This window comes from Hesperophylax consimilis, chromosome 15 (assembly GCF_061612785.1).
Source record: "Hesperophylax consimilis isolate HC1 chromosome 15, BYU_Hcon_1.0, whole genome shotgun sequence".
NCBI lineage: Eukaryota > Metazoa > Arthropoda > Insecta > Trichoptera > Limnephilidae > Hesperophylax > Hesperophylax consimilis.
Window position 1 is genome coordinate 1506721 of NC_142850.1, and position 14855 is coordinate 1521575.

The 14855-nt window shown below is 32.8% G+C and overlaps 1 protein-coding gene across 1 annotated transcript; it reads left to right on the forward strand.

Annotated features, from left to right (window-relative positions):
- Positions 1 to 545: 545 nt before the first annotated feature.
- Positions 546 to 14648, forward strand: LOC149417162 (uncharacterized). The gene is made up of 3 exons (XM_089639920.1): positions 546 to 961; positions 5188 to 5395; positions 14462 to 14648. Exons 1-3 carry the CDS (start codon positions 760 to 762, stop codon positions 14607 to 14609), a joined length of 558 nt encoding a protein of 185 aa, XP_089496046.1. The 5' UTR covers positions 546 to 759; the 3' UTR covers positions 14610 to 14648.
- Positions 14649 to 14855: the final 207 nt, after the last annotated feature.

A 14855-nucleotide genomic window follows, 5' to 3' on the forward strand; every position in this document is an offset into this window, starting at 1 on the left:
CAAGAGCTATCAACATCATGTAAGAAAAAAGAAAAAAAGGTAAACTTTCTTATTTCCTCATTACTAAAGGGTTTCTTAGCATTTTATCAAAACCATGTTTTTCTGTCAGTTCGAAATCGTACATATTTTTTGGTTCACAAAAAACGTTAATTTCCATTTTAACGGAACGTCTTTGGACAACCACCGCTGAGCCGACGAAAACATTGGCACGTAAGTTTTTACTTTCACCTAACCAACATTACAGATCCCAAGAAGTAACGGAGGCACTTAAACCAAAAGTATTTCCAATACCTCCGATTACTGAAAATTAGACTCTAACACGTTAGTCAGTTTCTACTAGTGAAACCAGTTTGCGTTTCCATTTAATGTCTTAATTGATTCAAGGAGAACAACTGGAAGACTGGTGGACTTGGTTTAACAGCGTGCTTGATCAGATACTCTTGAATTAGCTTCGCGTGTGGATACTTCTCATTTTTCTGTATCCCTGGTATTATCAATAATTCCCCTAAAAATTTTGAAGCCCTTAGAAAACATAAAAAGAGAAACTTTACTAATTTTTTTATCTAAAATCTTTTTTCATATAAGAACACTAATTCCAATGAAAACAACTAGTTTTAAAGTATTTAAATTTGTTAAAGAAAGTGAGTAATATCTCTAAAACAACTATTCGATTGGATATTGAAGTGTTTTCGAAGAGAGAGTTTAATAAAGGTTTAAGCATTGAGAGCTTTTAGTGCAGTGTTCAATTCTGAATAGAAAATGAAAGTTTCACATTTCACCGTGTTTTCTGCCATCGGACTGCAGATGCTGCTGATGTGTTTCTTGATGGAAGCTCCTCAAACTGCAGTTGCCCAAGATGATTCATTTTCCCTTCCGGTTCAACTTGTCGGATTTCCGGTCATCATTCTGGCTGTGAGGCTGTCCAATTTCGTGAAGAAGCTGGCTTATTCTCTGAATCCAAGTGAGTAGAAAAAATCTGTAATTTCAAATCAATATTTAGTTTGCATTTACTGTTTTATTTAAAGCACTGGAAGGACTGCTGTAAGCTTTATACTAAATTATTAATTTATATCTTATATGCCCACTAATTTTTGTTTTTATTGCTTTTACTAATTGAAGACAGTAACTAGATAATTGTGATTGTTAGAGATATTGCACTATCTAATTTAGATGTTCTGTAAGAATGTTTACTAATAGTAGATCTCATGTAAGATTCGTCAAATTTAAAAGTTCCCCTAAGTGTTCTATTCAAATAATGTTAATGTATCATTATTGGCAAGTTGGTTCAAATTACTGAAATAATACCAAAACATGAAAATTAACTTTGATGAATTGTTCAAATTCTATGAAACAACTCACCCGTTTTGAGATTGAAAATATTATGAGTACAAAGAACTTGAGGACTGGAAAAGCAGAATTTAGAGTCTGCTGTTTTCCAACATGATGTCTCAGAATTTATCTACCAACACCGAGGCACCCAAATCCATTATGTTTGTTTTTCAAATAATTTTTGTATTCATATAATTTTTGTTTTTATATTAGTTTTACTGCATATATGCATATAATTGAATTATTGTATATGTTATATGTTCTTATTTGAATTATATTACCACCATGATACGGGCATTTGCCTAGTTTGGGAGATTTAAAAAAAATAAAAATAAATAAACACAATTTCTCTAAGTAAGTACCTAATAATTAACCATCACGCCATTGTAGTAGAGGTAGAGATGTAAGACTATGACACAACTCTGTCTTGGGACATACTCCTTGCTTAATTAGTATTTGATTGAATTAGTTGTGCCATTTCTTCCTCGAGAGTATCTTGAGTTTTACATAATCTCTCCCCTTTCTTTAAAACTTTAGCACAAATGATAAGTTAGATACCTACCTACTTTAAACCGAACAAAATTATGCATATTTGAATGCATTATAATAATACTAGTATAGCATAATTGCCCTGTAATAATTTACTCGTTTCGTATTGAACATATCATTACCTTCACTTTCTAAACTGCTACCGGATACAACTTCTGAAATCCTTTGAAGTTGTTTCTACAGAAAGCCGGTGCATTGTAAATTATTGTTTTTGAGAGAATGCGCTCTATGGAAGATTACCAACACAATAAATGCCTCCTAAAAGTAAATGATAAGTCATCATAGAGGAACGGTTGACCGAAACCGGTTGGCGTTTTCGTACGCATGTTGTGATGTAACTACGCAAGTTTTAGAGTTTCAATAAAAAGTTATTTTTACTGCACAAATTATGTATTGTCAGTTGACCCAATTTTATTTAACAGAATTTTTAAAAAAAATCATGATTTACACGTTCTCTCTTAGTAACGGGCCCAGGGTCAGTAAAGCACGATTTTAACCAAATCCAAAGTGTTGTTGATCGAATAATAAATTATTTTCAATTATGTTAAAAACAGTCAATCAAAAACCTAAAATAGAACCTACTAATATTGATTATTATCTAACTTTATAGGAAATCGGTTGAACAATTTAGAAATATACCAAGCATAAAAAGTACCTAAAAGATCCATAAAAGCACAAAAAAATTATAGGTACCTGCCTACGTTGCGTTTGGTTTACCTTTTGTGTGTATGGTGAAGCAAAAAAAATTTTAAGAATATTTTTTCAATCATGCAATCGAATATTTCTTGAATAGATTAACAAATAACTAATAGTTAACTTCGCGTAATATTGATTACTCCGACTTGACAGCTCGTAAAGGTCCCAATAGTATAGTAAAAAGGTACTATAAAACACTGCTAACATCTTGGCTGGATTGATAGTACACGGAACACACAAACAAATTTATAAACAGTTGAAATGCAAAGTCAAAACACGACTTCGCTGTGCTCGGTCAATAACATTTTTTTCACTGGCAAACGTTTTTCATCGATTATTTTTATAAATTAGACTTTAACTTATCTTGATCGTTACAAAAAACAATTTAACCGAAATTTCATAATCTGTAGGACAACCTATTCCAACAGCAGGAACCCTAATTCGATTCCATCCCTATTAAACTCTCGAACGGTGAGCTTTTGTGTCATGAAACAAGCCTTGTTGTCAGTTCAGCTCCAAACCAAGTGATTACGTTGTTTTTAATTATTTATTTACCATCTCAAAAAATAATACGGATGTCACATTTCTTGTTATGGATACGAAAAGGGGATGTTAAGTTAGGTTAGGTTAGTGCCGCGTAGTAAATGTAAATATTTATAAATTACACACATTTCCCATTACAATGAAGTATTATGAAGAAAAAAACAGAAAAATTATGTAAAAGACCGTCTGGGCGTCAAACAAAATACAAATGAAACGGCGTCAACGTAATATTCACATTATTACTTAACTGAAGTAAATGACTCCATTTGTCAATGATAATTTCCACGTTTGTTCCGATTTTAAACCAAATGAATGCTGCTCTGAACTTTAATTATAAACCTAATACATTAAAGAATAATATTATACTAATAAAGCCAAATTAACCTTTCCAACTCCCGATTGTATATTTCATGTATTGCCGATTGTATATTTGTTTATATCGTGTATTCCCGATTGTATATTTGTTTATATCGTGTATTCCCGATTGTATATTTGTTTATTTCGTGTATTCCAGATTGTTTATTTCGTATGCTGATTGCTGTAAATCATCAAATTTCAGAGAAACGCAGTAAAATGTCAAAAGTGTTTCAGCTTTAACGGATGTCGGGAAGTGCGTTAATTTAAATAATTAATAATTTCAAGCTAATGTTAATAATAGGCCAGATTTTATAAATAGATTTATAAGTATTAAATATTACATCGATGAATACAACCTTTAAAAGTTGTTCAAACAAAGTTATTCCAACAAAATTAAATTGGTAATGTATACTTGTAATTATTTTGATCTGAATTATAAACAACCTTGAATGTACGTACTATTATGCATGAATTGTGTATTTTCTACTCGAATGCATAAAATTATAGTGCCCCACTTAATTGTCCTCTAAAAAGGGAAACTCGGTAAAACATTTTTTTTTGTAGTTCAGATAATAAAGCTGATTAAAAATATCTTACTTCCGATCAAAGTATACCATTCAATATGATGTACCGATTATAGAATATTGTGTAGAAAAATGTGATGGTTAAGTTTAATGAAATAGTGTTATTTATCCGATTTTTCCTTACTACATATACCAAAATTCTTGATTTAAGGTACGGACGTACGTGCTTATAAATAAGCATGCTTATCGAGCACTTTTATTAAAGTATACTCTTGAATAAGTTTGTTCAAAGCAAATAATTGAACACTATTGTGCTATTTTAGACACTGAATCTCTCGGCCGAAATGGAAGCTTTGCAATAAAATACAAATAATCAAAATAATGTCAGTTCCCTACAATAATCGATACTAGTATACCTATAAGCAAATCTGTTCAGAAATGCTAAGGACACACCCTCTTGCACCCGCCCCATCCAGTAGCATGCTCACAAAACAACCGGCTGTTGATTTGTAAGCATGCTCTAATGAGCACGCTTAATACTTAATGTTTTACACACACATGTCACTAAGTTATAATTGCTCAATAAACGCATGCTTACGTGTTGCTAATGAGCCTGTCTGTCCCTAGCTTAAGCCTTTTCTATCCTTTTAATTTCAACATTTGACATACGTAATACGCAGGTTTATATCTACGGCACGCCAATGTTGATTTATGAGGAAATATTTCGGCGTGATCTTGGGTAGTGAATAATCATTGTTTCAATGATCAGTAAGTTATTGCTTAACATTTACGTGAATTTCAGCAAAATCTGAAATCACGAAAAAATAATTTTCGTAATATTTGTTCTTTGAATTTACGGGAGTTTGTAGAGGTGTTTCTGTTAAATACTACGTTTTGCAACATGCCTAATGAAAGTTTTAGTAACATAAATATTGACAATAGAGAGAATTTCAACAATATATCATAAAAAACAGTTTTCAGTAGTGAATTACTTATTCTACGTCATAAAAAAACATTATTATGCAAATTTACGAACATTATGTCTTATCCGACATAATCGAAGTGACAACGTAAAAAAACATTTCATAACTGTTGAAACTGAATACGTAGACAGTATGGACACAAGTCAATAAACTGTTTCTCAGAATTATGAAACTGAATATTAATTTTATGCTAAAAATAATTTCAGATACATATAAACGACGCGTGCGCAGGGCCGCCATAGCTGGACCGTACGACGAGAGCCAAGATCAGCTGGATGTAGCAGATGCTGAGAAGAAACTAATAGCTGAGATGGGGGAGAATGTGTGCATATATGAGAGGATCTGTGCCCACTATGCGCAGAAGTCCAAAGAACAGAGAAGAACGGGACGCATCGATTGGGAAACTGTTCTGAGGTATATTCATAATTACAATGCCTTCTTCTTCCTTATTTAAAAAAAAAAATGTCTTTTAGAATCTACGTTAATATTCAAGTTATGTTACTATCCAAGTAGGTACTGTGAAACAACCGGCCCGTCATTTAATAATAACTAAACTTGAATAGAACTTTCACAGTATTTAAATTTTAACTTTGAAATTTGATGAATTGTTAAAATTCTGTGAAATTACCCGTCCTAAGTGTTGAATTTGACGTTCACCGGAGGAGCTTCAGATATTTTTGGCAGGAATACCAAAAGGATTCATTTCAGACCCTTCCTTAACCGTAGCGCTTCATGAAATTAATCAGTGAGGAATAAAAAATATTGTAGTTTTAATCAGTGGTGGCTCGTGACTTGTGGGTGTACTAGAGTGATAATGTTATAAAAAATGGCATTCCCGATTTTTTTTTCGAAAAATCGATTTTTTGTATGAAGATTTTTAGAAAATTTCAGTTTAAACGAGCGCCGCACGGATTTCCTGGAAATTTGCATACAAAAATCGATTTTTCGAAAAAAAATAAAAAATCGTTTTCAGCTACAACAACATCAACATCTTTGTACCTGTGATGATGCTACAAGAATATTTATCTATGAGTCTATTTACAAAACCAGCGTCCCTCTGCGTTTCTGAAGATCTGCTTTAAAAAGGAACAATCTCATTCAAATTTTCTTACACAATTTGTTAAGGAAAAGATTTGTCGAAAAGGCATGCAATAGCTCTTCGTTCGGGAATCTTAGCTTCATCATGCAAACAGATTACCTTCTGGTTATAATTAGACTTCGATTAAATGCTCATTAACCTGAACGTAGATTGTGTTCTTAGTTCTTACTTTGTCAACCAGCAAACGATTTCACATGTCTGATTTTCATTCGCATCAAATTGGATCATCAGTACCCGCTGTCTGTGTCAGCTTTTCCTTTGCAATTTCTCAGCAAAACCACTCTAGTTCTAGACCTCTAGAGCTAGAGTACAGAATATAGATTACGAAACCATTCCAACTAAGTGATCTGGTATGATTGAAACCTGAATTTTAAGTTGCAATAAATTGAAGTTACATTTCTTGACTTTATTGAGTAAAATCATCTTTTTTACACCACCATTAATGATATTTTAGATTTCAAATGTATCAAAAATTCGGAATAACAGAGGTGTTCCAACAATTAGTAGAGGGTACCTCGTAGAGAATCGAAACACTAGGAGATATGGCGTGGGAGTGCCGAATTCCGCTGTCGCCGAGCTACGACAAGACACAATTACAACAAAACATGAAGAAAAAAAAACTTCGAAAATGTACCATTCTCGTCATATAATTTGGCTTATTATAACGATTTTTACCTCACAGATTCTGGATTCTAGCACTATTAAAATAATTACTTTAATACATATTGGCAGTCCGTATGTACTTTTTGACAATATACATGGAGTTAGAGCATGATGTCTATAATAATAATAATTGTTACTAATAATTATTATTACTAATAATAATAAAAAGAATTTGGCGTTCTCAGACTATACAAATATTACCATTCGTTATTTCGGCTACTGGCATTATACCTAGTTCTCTCATTAAAATTTTAGGCGTATTAGATCTATCAACAAAATTTATATATAAAGATGCAAAAGTCGGTCATTTTGAATACATGTAGGATAACGAAATTTTTTTTTAAATATTTATGTTGAGGGATCAGTAGGATTTATAGGCCCTGTTAGAAGTTCTATCGAGCCGAACCCTCTGATATGAAAATATCTGGAGTCGGTGAATTATTTTCCCATTTGATCTCTGGTGAGTTGACGTGTTGTTCTTGTATTGTTTTGTATTTATTTTGCTTATATAATGCACTTGCATAGTGTTGATTGACTAGATGATCATTTGTGGAAAAGTGTGTGGAAGGGTTTAGTTTTTCCTATGGGGAAGATTTAACCCGGACAATAAAATCGGAAGTTTAAAAAAAAATAATTATTGCTATAGATATCATAACTAACAACTTTTGTTTCTATATTATATGGACCGGGCATACGATTTCTTTTAATTCTACGAGCTAATTTATTTCACCTCCATTAATTAATATGCCAGTTATTTTGCATAACGAACGCCATTATAATCGACAGATTTCCTTATGGAGGCCGCAGCGGCTTTGGTCTACCGTCTATCGTAATCATATTATGACCGTGCTCGCAAATATCACCATCTCACCATAGATGACGTATTTCGTCCTGGTGTATTGCAATCAATTTCTCACATCATGAGGCGGTGACTCCAGCTGTTTATTATACCCATTTTTTTATCCTACCATAGGACAGCAATGAGATAATTACGCATGCCATGCGATTTATTTGTGTTTAAGAATATTCACGTGTACATTGTACATAAATATCTTTCGTGCCAATATCTGGAGAGGTGAACACGCATAATAAGAATTCTCACAGCATTACCGTTATTGAATATGACCGCACCTAACTGCTGAATATAAATATTAAATATGTACATTATTTTTAAATTGCATTGGATATTTTCTCTGTTTTGTTTAGGTACATGGTTTAAAGCAGCCACGAAAAGGTTTAGTTCACTTAAAAAAATGAAACTGCGTCAATATGCTGTTTAAGAGGAAGCTACAAGCCAAAAATGAGTATATTATTGATATACCTTATATTGTATATAATAGGCATTAAAATCGCTTGACAAACGGAATCTAGAAACGTTCGATTTCATACACAAAACTGGTTTTTATTTATTTTGTAAATAATTTCATCAGAAAGCAAAAAAGTTAATCAAGTGAAACTGTCACAGATAATCTTAGCTATAATACTGTATTCTTAAAAAAAAATCCTTTACGCGTTCATACAGTTATATTGAAAAAAAAATTTTTTTACTAGTTTACATTTACATTTTTTATTGAGTTATTTACTTTTTTATATGTATTCTTCTCAAGTCAAACGATAGAAAAACCTTCAATTTATCTGAAGCATATTTTTTGGTATTCATATTGTACACCAATTCTTTATAAAGATTAAACAAAATAGTGATTTAGCATTAAGCTTTGCCTTAAATGCGTATTTTCGTTTTATTAAGTACCATCAAGATGTTACGCACGCAGTTGAAGAAACTAGCAGGCAATAAAAGAAAGTATTTTAAGTATAGGTATACAGATATATAATTCCGAGTCATGTGCAACCACGTAGAAATTATTGTTGAAGAAATCAGGAGAAATAACAGTATTTATCGGAAAATGATAATGATAATTAATTTGGATGTGCTATGTTGGAGATCGTCTGACACGTATGGTTTTATTTTAGATTGTATCGGTGGGCTTAAAAAATATTGTAATAATATTCAATTATAAGATATTGTGTTACTTGGAAATTTATGTTAATCCTCCATTATCAACATTGTGCAAAATGGTGAGCCCTATTATAACAATATATCAGCACCAAGGTTGATATAATCGTAATGAGTAAGATTGTTTGGGCATGTAGAGCAACTGAACAAAGAAACAAGTGTAAAGAGAATATGTGACGAATGTGAATGTTAGAAGTAGTCGGGGACGCTCTGATTATTGATTCTCCAATCCAAGCCGCTCGAAATCGCCGTCGAAAGTACATACATTGGTCGACATTATTTTTTTTTGAGTCTCGTCGAAGGTACATAATTACGTACGCCAAACGTCAAAAGTCATTCCACACGAACAAACAGGTGGGTCGAACCACTCGTTGTCCGAGTAGAATGACTTGGTCGAGAATCGAGCCTGAAGGTCTAGCATCGACGATTGATAAAGCCCTATATGTGAATACGATATTGACAAAATTCGTCGTCTATATTCAAATTATCAGATAGCGATATATTCGAACACGGTCAGAATATGATTTCGTCAGTCGGTCAGTCGTCAGCCGCTGCTTTTAACCCTCCCCCCAAGGTGTCGGATAAGCAGTCAATATGCACGACTTTTTGGATAATGTCGTTCCTTATGCAATACAACTGGCTTATTAATCAATGGGGGTGCCCTAACTAAGCTCTAAGATCTGAAAGAAATCGTATGTATGATACATAGACTTAATTAATTAATCTAAGACGCAATCAATTGATTCAGTTCCAGCATCGACAAACAAAAGTTGTTAGTTATGATTGTTCTGATAAATTCATGAATTAATTAACTCCCTTTTTAGTGTAAAGAAATTACATGCGGACTGGCAATGTATATAAAAGTTAATACGTGTAAGTAGCCGTCTGACGTTAAGGAATGTAAATTCATAGAGAGATGCGCCAGAATTATCAGCGTATGTCGAATTCTGATTTATTGCCTTATCAACATCGGTCTGGATACCAACAGTGCAAGTTATCGATTTCACTGTGCTAGTCCCCTTAAAACTGAATCGAACTGACGTACTCGAATCGGGCCACGTCAAGTGACAGAATAACAGAATGGTATGTATGAGACGATGTATGAATATGAATGAAGCAAGACGTTGTTGTTTGTCTCTGTCTACCCCTGCAATGAAACGACGTAATGATTGGTTACTTAATTAACACCGAATGATCATTATAATTGATACTATAACGCAAGCCTTGCGGTTTTCTCTTCGCGTTAGCGTCAGACTCAAATGTTAAATTGTAAACAATACTGTTGACCTATATCACTAGTATTAGCATTATTTGTAACTTTTTTATATTTAAAAGTGGTTATTTTCTGTCGGTGTCATCGAAATAAACTTATTTATTACTTATTTAGCTCATTCGTTTCAATAAATTCGGTTCTTTAGAAAACAGGTTCCAAAACTCAGTCAAGGGTACTATCTTAATAGCAAACCGCCGATTAAATTATACGCATAATCATATTTTTTCAGAATGCTGATAGGTGTATGTGTAATCATTACCAAAGTCAGTAATAAAATATTCAGAAAATTTTCTACAATTCACGTTACGACACAGTGTTAGCACACAAAATTAGCTTTGATTAAATTTCAAAAATTTCAAAATTTATTTATCTTTTTTTTACTAGCTGAAGTCTTCTGCTTTGGCTGGGCTTTCCGCAGAGTTTTTTTTTAAATTTCACGTAGATAGTGACCTTCCTCTTGTTTTGAAGGTCAAGTATGCATCGGAATAAAACTTTAGATTTGTATAATAATCAAAACAAACGCCGTCCGCTCGACGTCTGCTACTCCTTCATGTACGTAAAATTATATATATAATATCTAAATAGATTTATTATGCCCTCACTAGAGATTTCCTGTATCGAGGGAGGCCAGTTTACAAACAAATTTTATTTTAACGAGAGGTACCTAAATTTTTTGTGATAACGTTAATTTCGATAGGTAAATTGTTGTAACGTATTTATGGAAACATTAAATTAATTTCCTGTTTTCTTTTTAATGCGTAAATCACGAACGGGCTATAGTAATGTGTTACCTCTATTCAGAATGATTACAATCTATAAAGAGAGAGTACACTTAATCGAAAAGCTGTTTATGTGCGGTTTGAAGAAAACCATAAAGTAATCAAGCTGTTTATGGTACCAATTCCGCAAGTTTTACTTCCGATTTACCAATGTGATTTCCCTATTCATTTCCTACGAAGGTTGGCTATCAACAAATATATCTGAACAGTCTGGAACGACTGGGGGGAGTACAATCGTACCTGCAACAAGGTGTGGCTTCTGCCTGTATTTGAACTACGTATTTCACGAATCTCATTCTGAGTGTACCTATTATCAGTTGAGTTATCTTAGCTCCGTGGTAAGCGTTCAAAAATGGTTTGAAAGGGGTATATGTAAATACGAATGTTAGAGGGAGCGCGCTAATATAAAAAAACGATAAAAATTAAGCCAAAATGCTGAAAATATTTAATAAAACACGACTCTTTGACATAGAGCAAAAATCTTTCGAAAAATGCTTTAGTTGCATTTAAAGATGATTTTTTCATGTCTATAGCATATTAAATAACAGAACAAAACGGGTTTTCAATAATTTTCGGAACTTACTTCACAATTTGTTTCAATAGAGGGAATTTCATTTAATCAACGTTTCGGCCTAGCAAACGTATGGATATTATCTTTAAAAAAAGCATATTTTTGGGACTTAAAAACTAATAGATTTAACCAAAACCTTGTTATAAATCGGTAGAAATTGGGTATGCGTGACCTAAATGTGTCTTTCCTAAACAAGGTGTGATCTGTGATTAAAATCTGTATTACTAAATGAAACAATTATTAAGGCCTGAAAAAAATGCGGTCACTAAATTTATTGTTTTATTTATTAATTTTAAGTTAGATAAATCGTCGTGTGTGCTAATAATTTTAGAAACATATATTTACATAATTTAACATTATTTGGCAAACATAATATATCTATAAATATTTTAAATTTAAACACAAACTAAATCACAAACAAAATGTCAATATTTGAAGTAGACATACTTTCTTTTTTTTATTAATAATATTTTCAATCCCAGTAATTTCATTGGGTATTTTTTTGTAAAGTTGGATGGCCTGGTACATCAGAGATTTCTAGGCGCTTGATTCTTCCTTGTTGGCAATCTAATTTGCTTTGCATGTCTCGTCCCGTGTCCGTATATCTTGTGTAATTTATTTTTCATTTAACTTCCTCAGACATCATCCTTATGTTCATTTTTTGTATAAAAATAAATACATTGAAATATATAGTTTGTTTCACTATCATAAAATTTAGCTCCTTCAAGATAATTTTTTTTTCCGACTTTATGTCCGGGTTAAATCTTTCCCACAGGAAAAACTAAACCCTTCCACACACTTTTCCACAAATTATCATCTAGTCAATCAACACTACGCAAGTGCATTATATAAGCATAATAAATACAAGAACAACACGTCAACTCACCAGAGATCAAATAGGAGAATTGTTCACCGACTCCAGATATTCTCATATCAGAGGGTTCGGTGCGTAGAACTCCTAACTGGACCCATAAATCCTACTGATATAAATTTTAAAAAATCTTTGGTAATTCTACATGTTTTTCAAATGACTGATTTTTGCATTATAAATTCTTTGATGGATCTAATACGCCTTAGTTTTGAATAAGAGAGCTAGGTATAATGCCAGTAGCCGAAATAACAAATTATAATATTTTTACAGTCTGAGAATGCCAAGTTCTTTTAATCTATTATTGTCATTGCTTTAATTTGCAGTATTTGCATTTTTTCCTTTCTCTTCATTGACAGTATGATGACATGATTGCATTGTATATTATTTTACGTGTTTCTTTATTTATTATGTTTCTGATTCTACCAAGATTTTTTTTTGCTTTAATCGTGTAGTCTGAATTTTTTTAGAAGTTCAGCTTTGAGTCTATAATAACACTTAGATATTTAATTTCTTCTACTTTTTGATGATTTCTTCATCAATATAATTCTGTAAATTTGTTTTACTTTTTCGACAGCTTTTCTGAAGTTCGGCGAATTACGAAAATCTTCGTTTTTTGGGACTAACGCAATAAAAATAACTAGGTATCTATCTATTATAGCCAACTCCCGGCTGAATTCTCCATGTTGAACATTGCCCTGATATGATATGCATATTTTAATCTCCGATATGAGAGAGTATCAGAAGAAGAATAAGAAAACATTGGCCATAATCAGAATATCTGTTGGTGATTTTATTCTTATCTTCGGCGAGTCCTTGGAGTAATGGTTATCTTTCTGGACTTTGAATCTTACGACTGAGTTACAAAAGGTACGTAGAAAACCTTCAATTCAATAAAAACCGTTCAAAGTGACTGGTTTCCACGCCACGTGATCGAACCGTTTGATCGGGGGCAAAATACCATTACACGCACAGCAATTTATATTCACTGCTCGAAAGTTTTGTGCATAATGCCCGTGACAGACCACATTGTACCTTCCCATTGGTGAAATAAGCTAAGCCATGATGCGAAAAGTGTAATGTGTCACCTATTGATTCCAAGCAATTGACTGCGAACATATCAACATATTACAAATGAATTAACAATTTGTCTAAACGTACATTTCACTGAAATGGCGATATGCCATTAATAAGTAGATATATCTACTTGTTATAGGTCGAGAGCAAACAGGTGTCTTATCTGATTTATTTTTTGCTAAAGCGATTAATTTTACCGAGAACCCCGATATCAAAATATCATATTTATTTTCAGCATCTACGTAATTAGCTTAAAATAAACTTATGTTTTTTTTTTAATTATAAATTCCAAGAATGATTATTTTTACTGTTGGATTTCCCACTTTAGCTCTGCAAATTTTGATGTAAAACAACTTAATATTTGTGGGGGAGCATCACGTCAACCTCAGATTACACATCTGCCCTGATGATGGACACTGCAATGCCCTACGAAACGTTGGCTAAAGAAGGAGGTAGCGAAACACAGCATAATACCCCAAAAACAAATCACTGTTCGAAATTACGTCGGTAGCTGAAAATAGTTGCGTTTACCTAGACATTCCGGAGAGACTGAAGAAATTTTCATGACCGCAGGTTTTTGCAGAGAGAAAACCATTTACGGTTGTGGGCGATATTGCGCAAAGTAATGAAGAACCTCACAGAATTGATTACTAAATTGTTCCAAAAGTTATTGAAAGATAGATTAATCTTGAGAGGGTCCTTGAATTTATTATTCGTGCTCCTAAAAGAGATCTTGAGCGATCGCCTAGCACGGAAGATTCTCACTTTATGAACGCAACCATTCTAGTGCGTGTCCTAGCGTAACGGATTTCTGTTATCTCATAACATAATGATGTATTTCGTAATGAGTATTAGACATTATGAATTTTAGTATGAAAGTAATCATTTTCATGGTATAAAAACGTTGGTCATCAATTTTTTCGTAAAGATTTGATTTGATTTTCAGCTTGTGATTTTCCACGCCGAAAACTGAGTAAGAATTTAATTTTCAGTGGCAAACTTGGCAAAGTTATTTTTTCACTAAATCGTTTTGGCATTTCATCTATCTGTAAATTTTTTTGTATGTTCCGTTTCCATCTTAAAGCCATCAATTACAAAATGATTTGTTTAATTAGTTTTTTGTTTGTTTATTTCAGTCAATACAAACGCTCCCCTGACAAGAACAAGGAGTTCTATCTCCTCAGTGTGTTCCTGGGAAACATTGTTGGGTCACCCAATCTCTGTCACCAGTTAGCCAAGAGGGGCAGGGCGTGCCCTCCACTGGACTCCTGGGAGCAGAGATAGCCATGGAAGCTTCGCTTGTGCCAACCCTAGATATTATCAGTATCCATTATTATTTTTAAGGGATTTTCTTACTTAATTTTTAATGTTGAATAAAATATTATGAATTTGTGATTTTTTTACTGAAGTTTTCAATGAATTTTTTGATTTGATGGAAGGTTTATCAACTTGATTATATTTTATTAACGGAAGGCGTTACACGTCGCGGTGTAGTTGTTCCGTGCTGCAGCCTGCAATGTGAAGAGAGAC

Bases quoted from the DNA above. Each gene is read 5' to 3' on its own strand.
- LOC149417162 (XM_089639920.1), top strand. From the start codon at position 760: ATGAAAGTTTCACATTTCACCGTGTTTTCTGCCATCGGACTGCAGATG. The intron at 962-5,187 runs GTGAGTAGAAAA...AAATAATTTCAG, and splicing joins GGCTTATTCTCTGAATCCAA to ATACATATAAACGACGCGTG. The intron at 5,396-14,461 runs GTATATTCATAA...TGTTTATTTCAG, and splicing joins GATTGGGAAACTGTTCTGAG to TCAATACAAACGCTCCCCTG.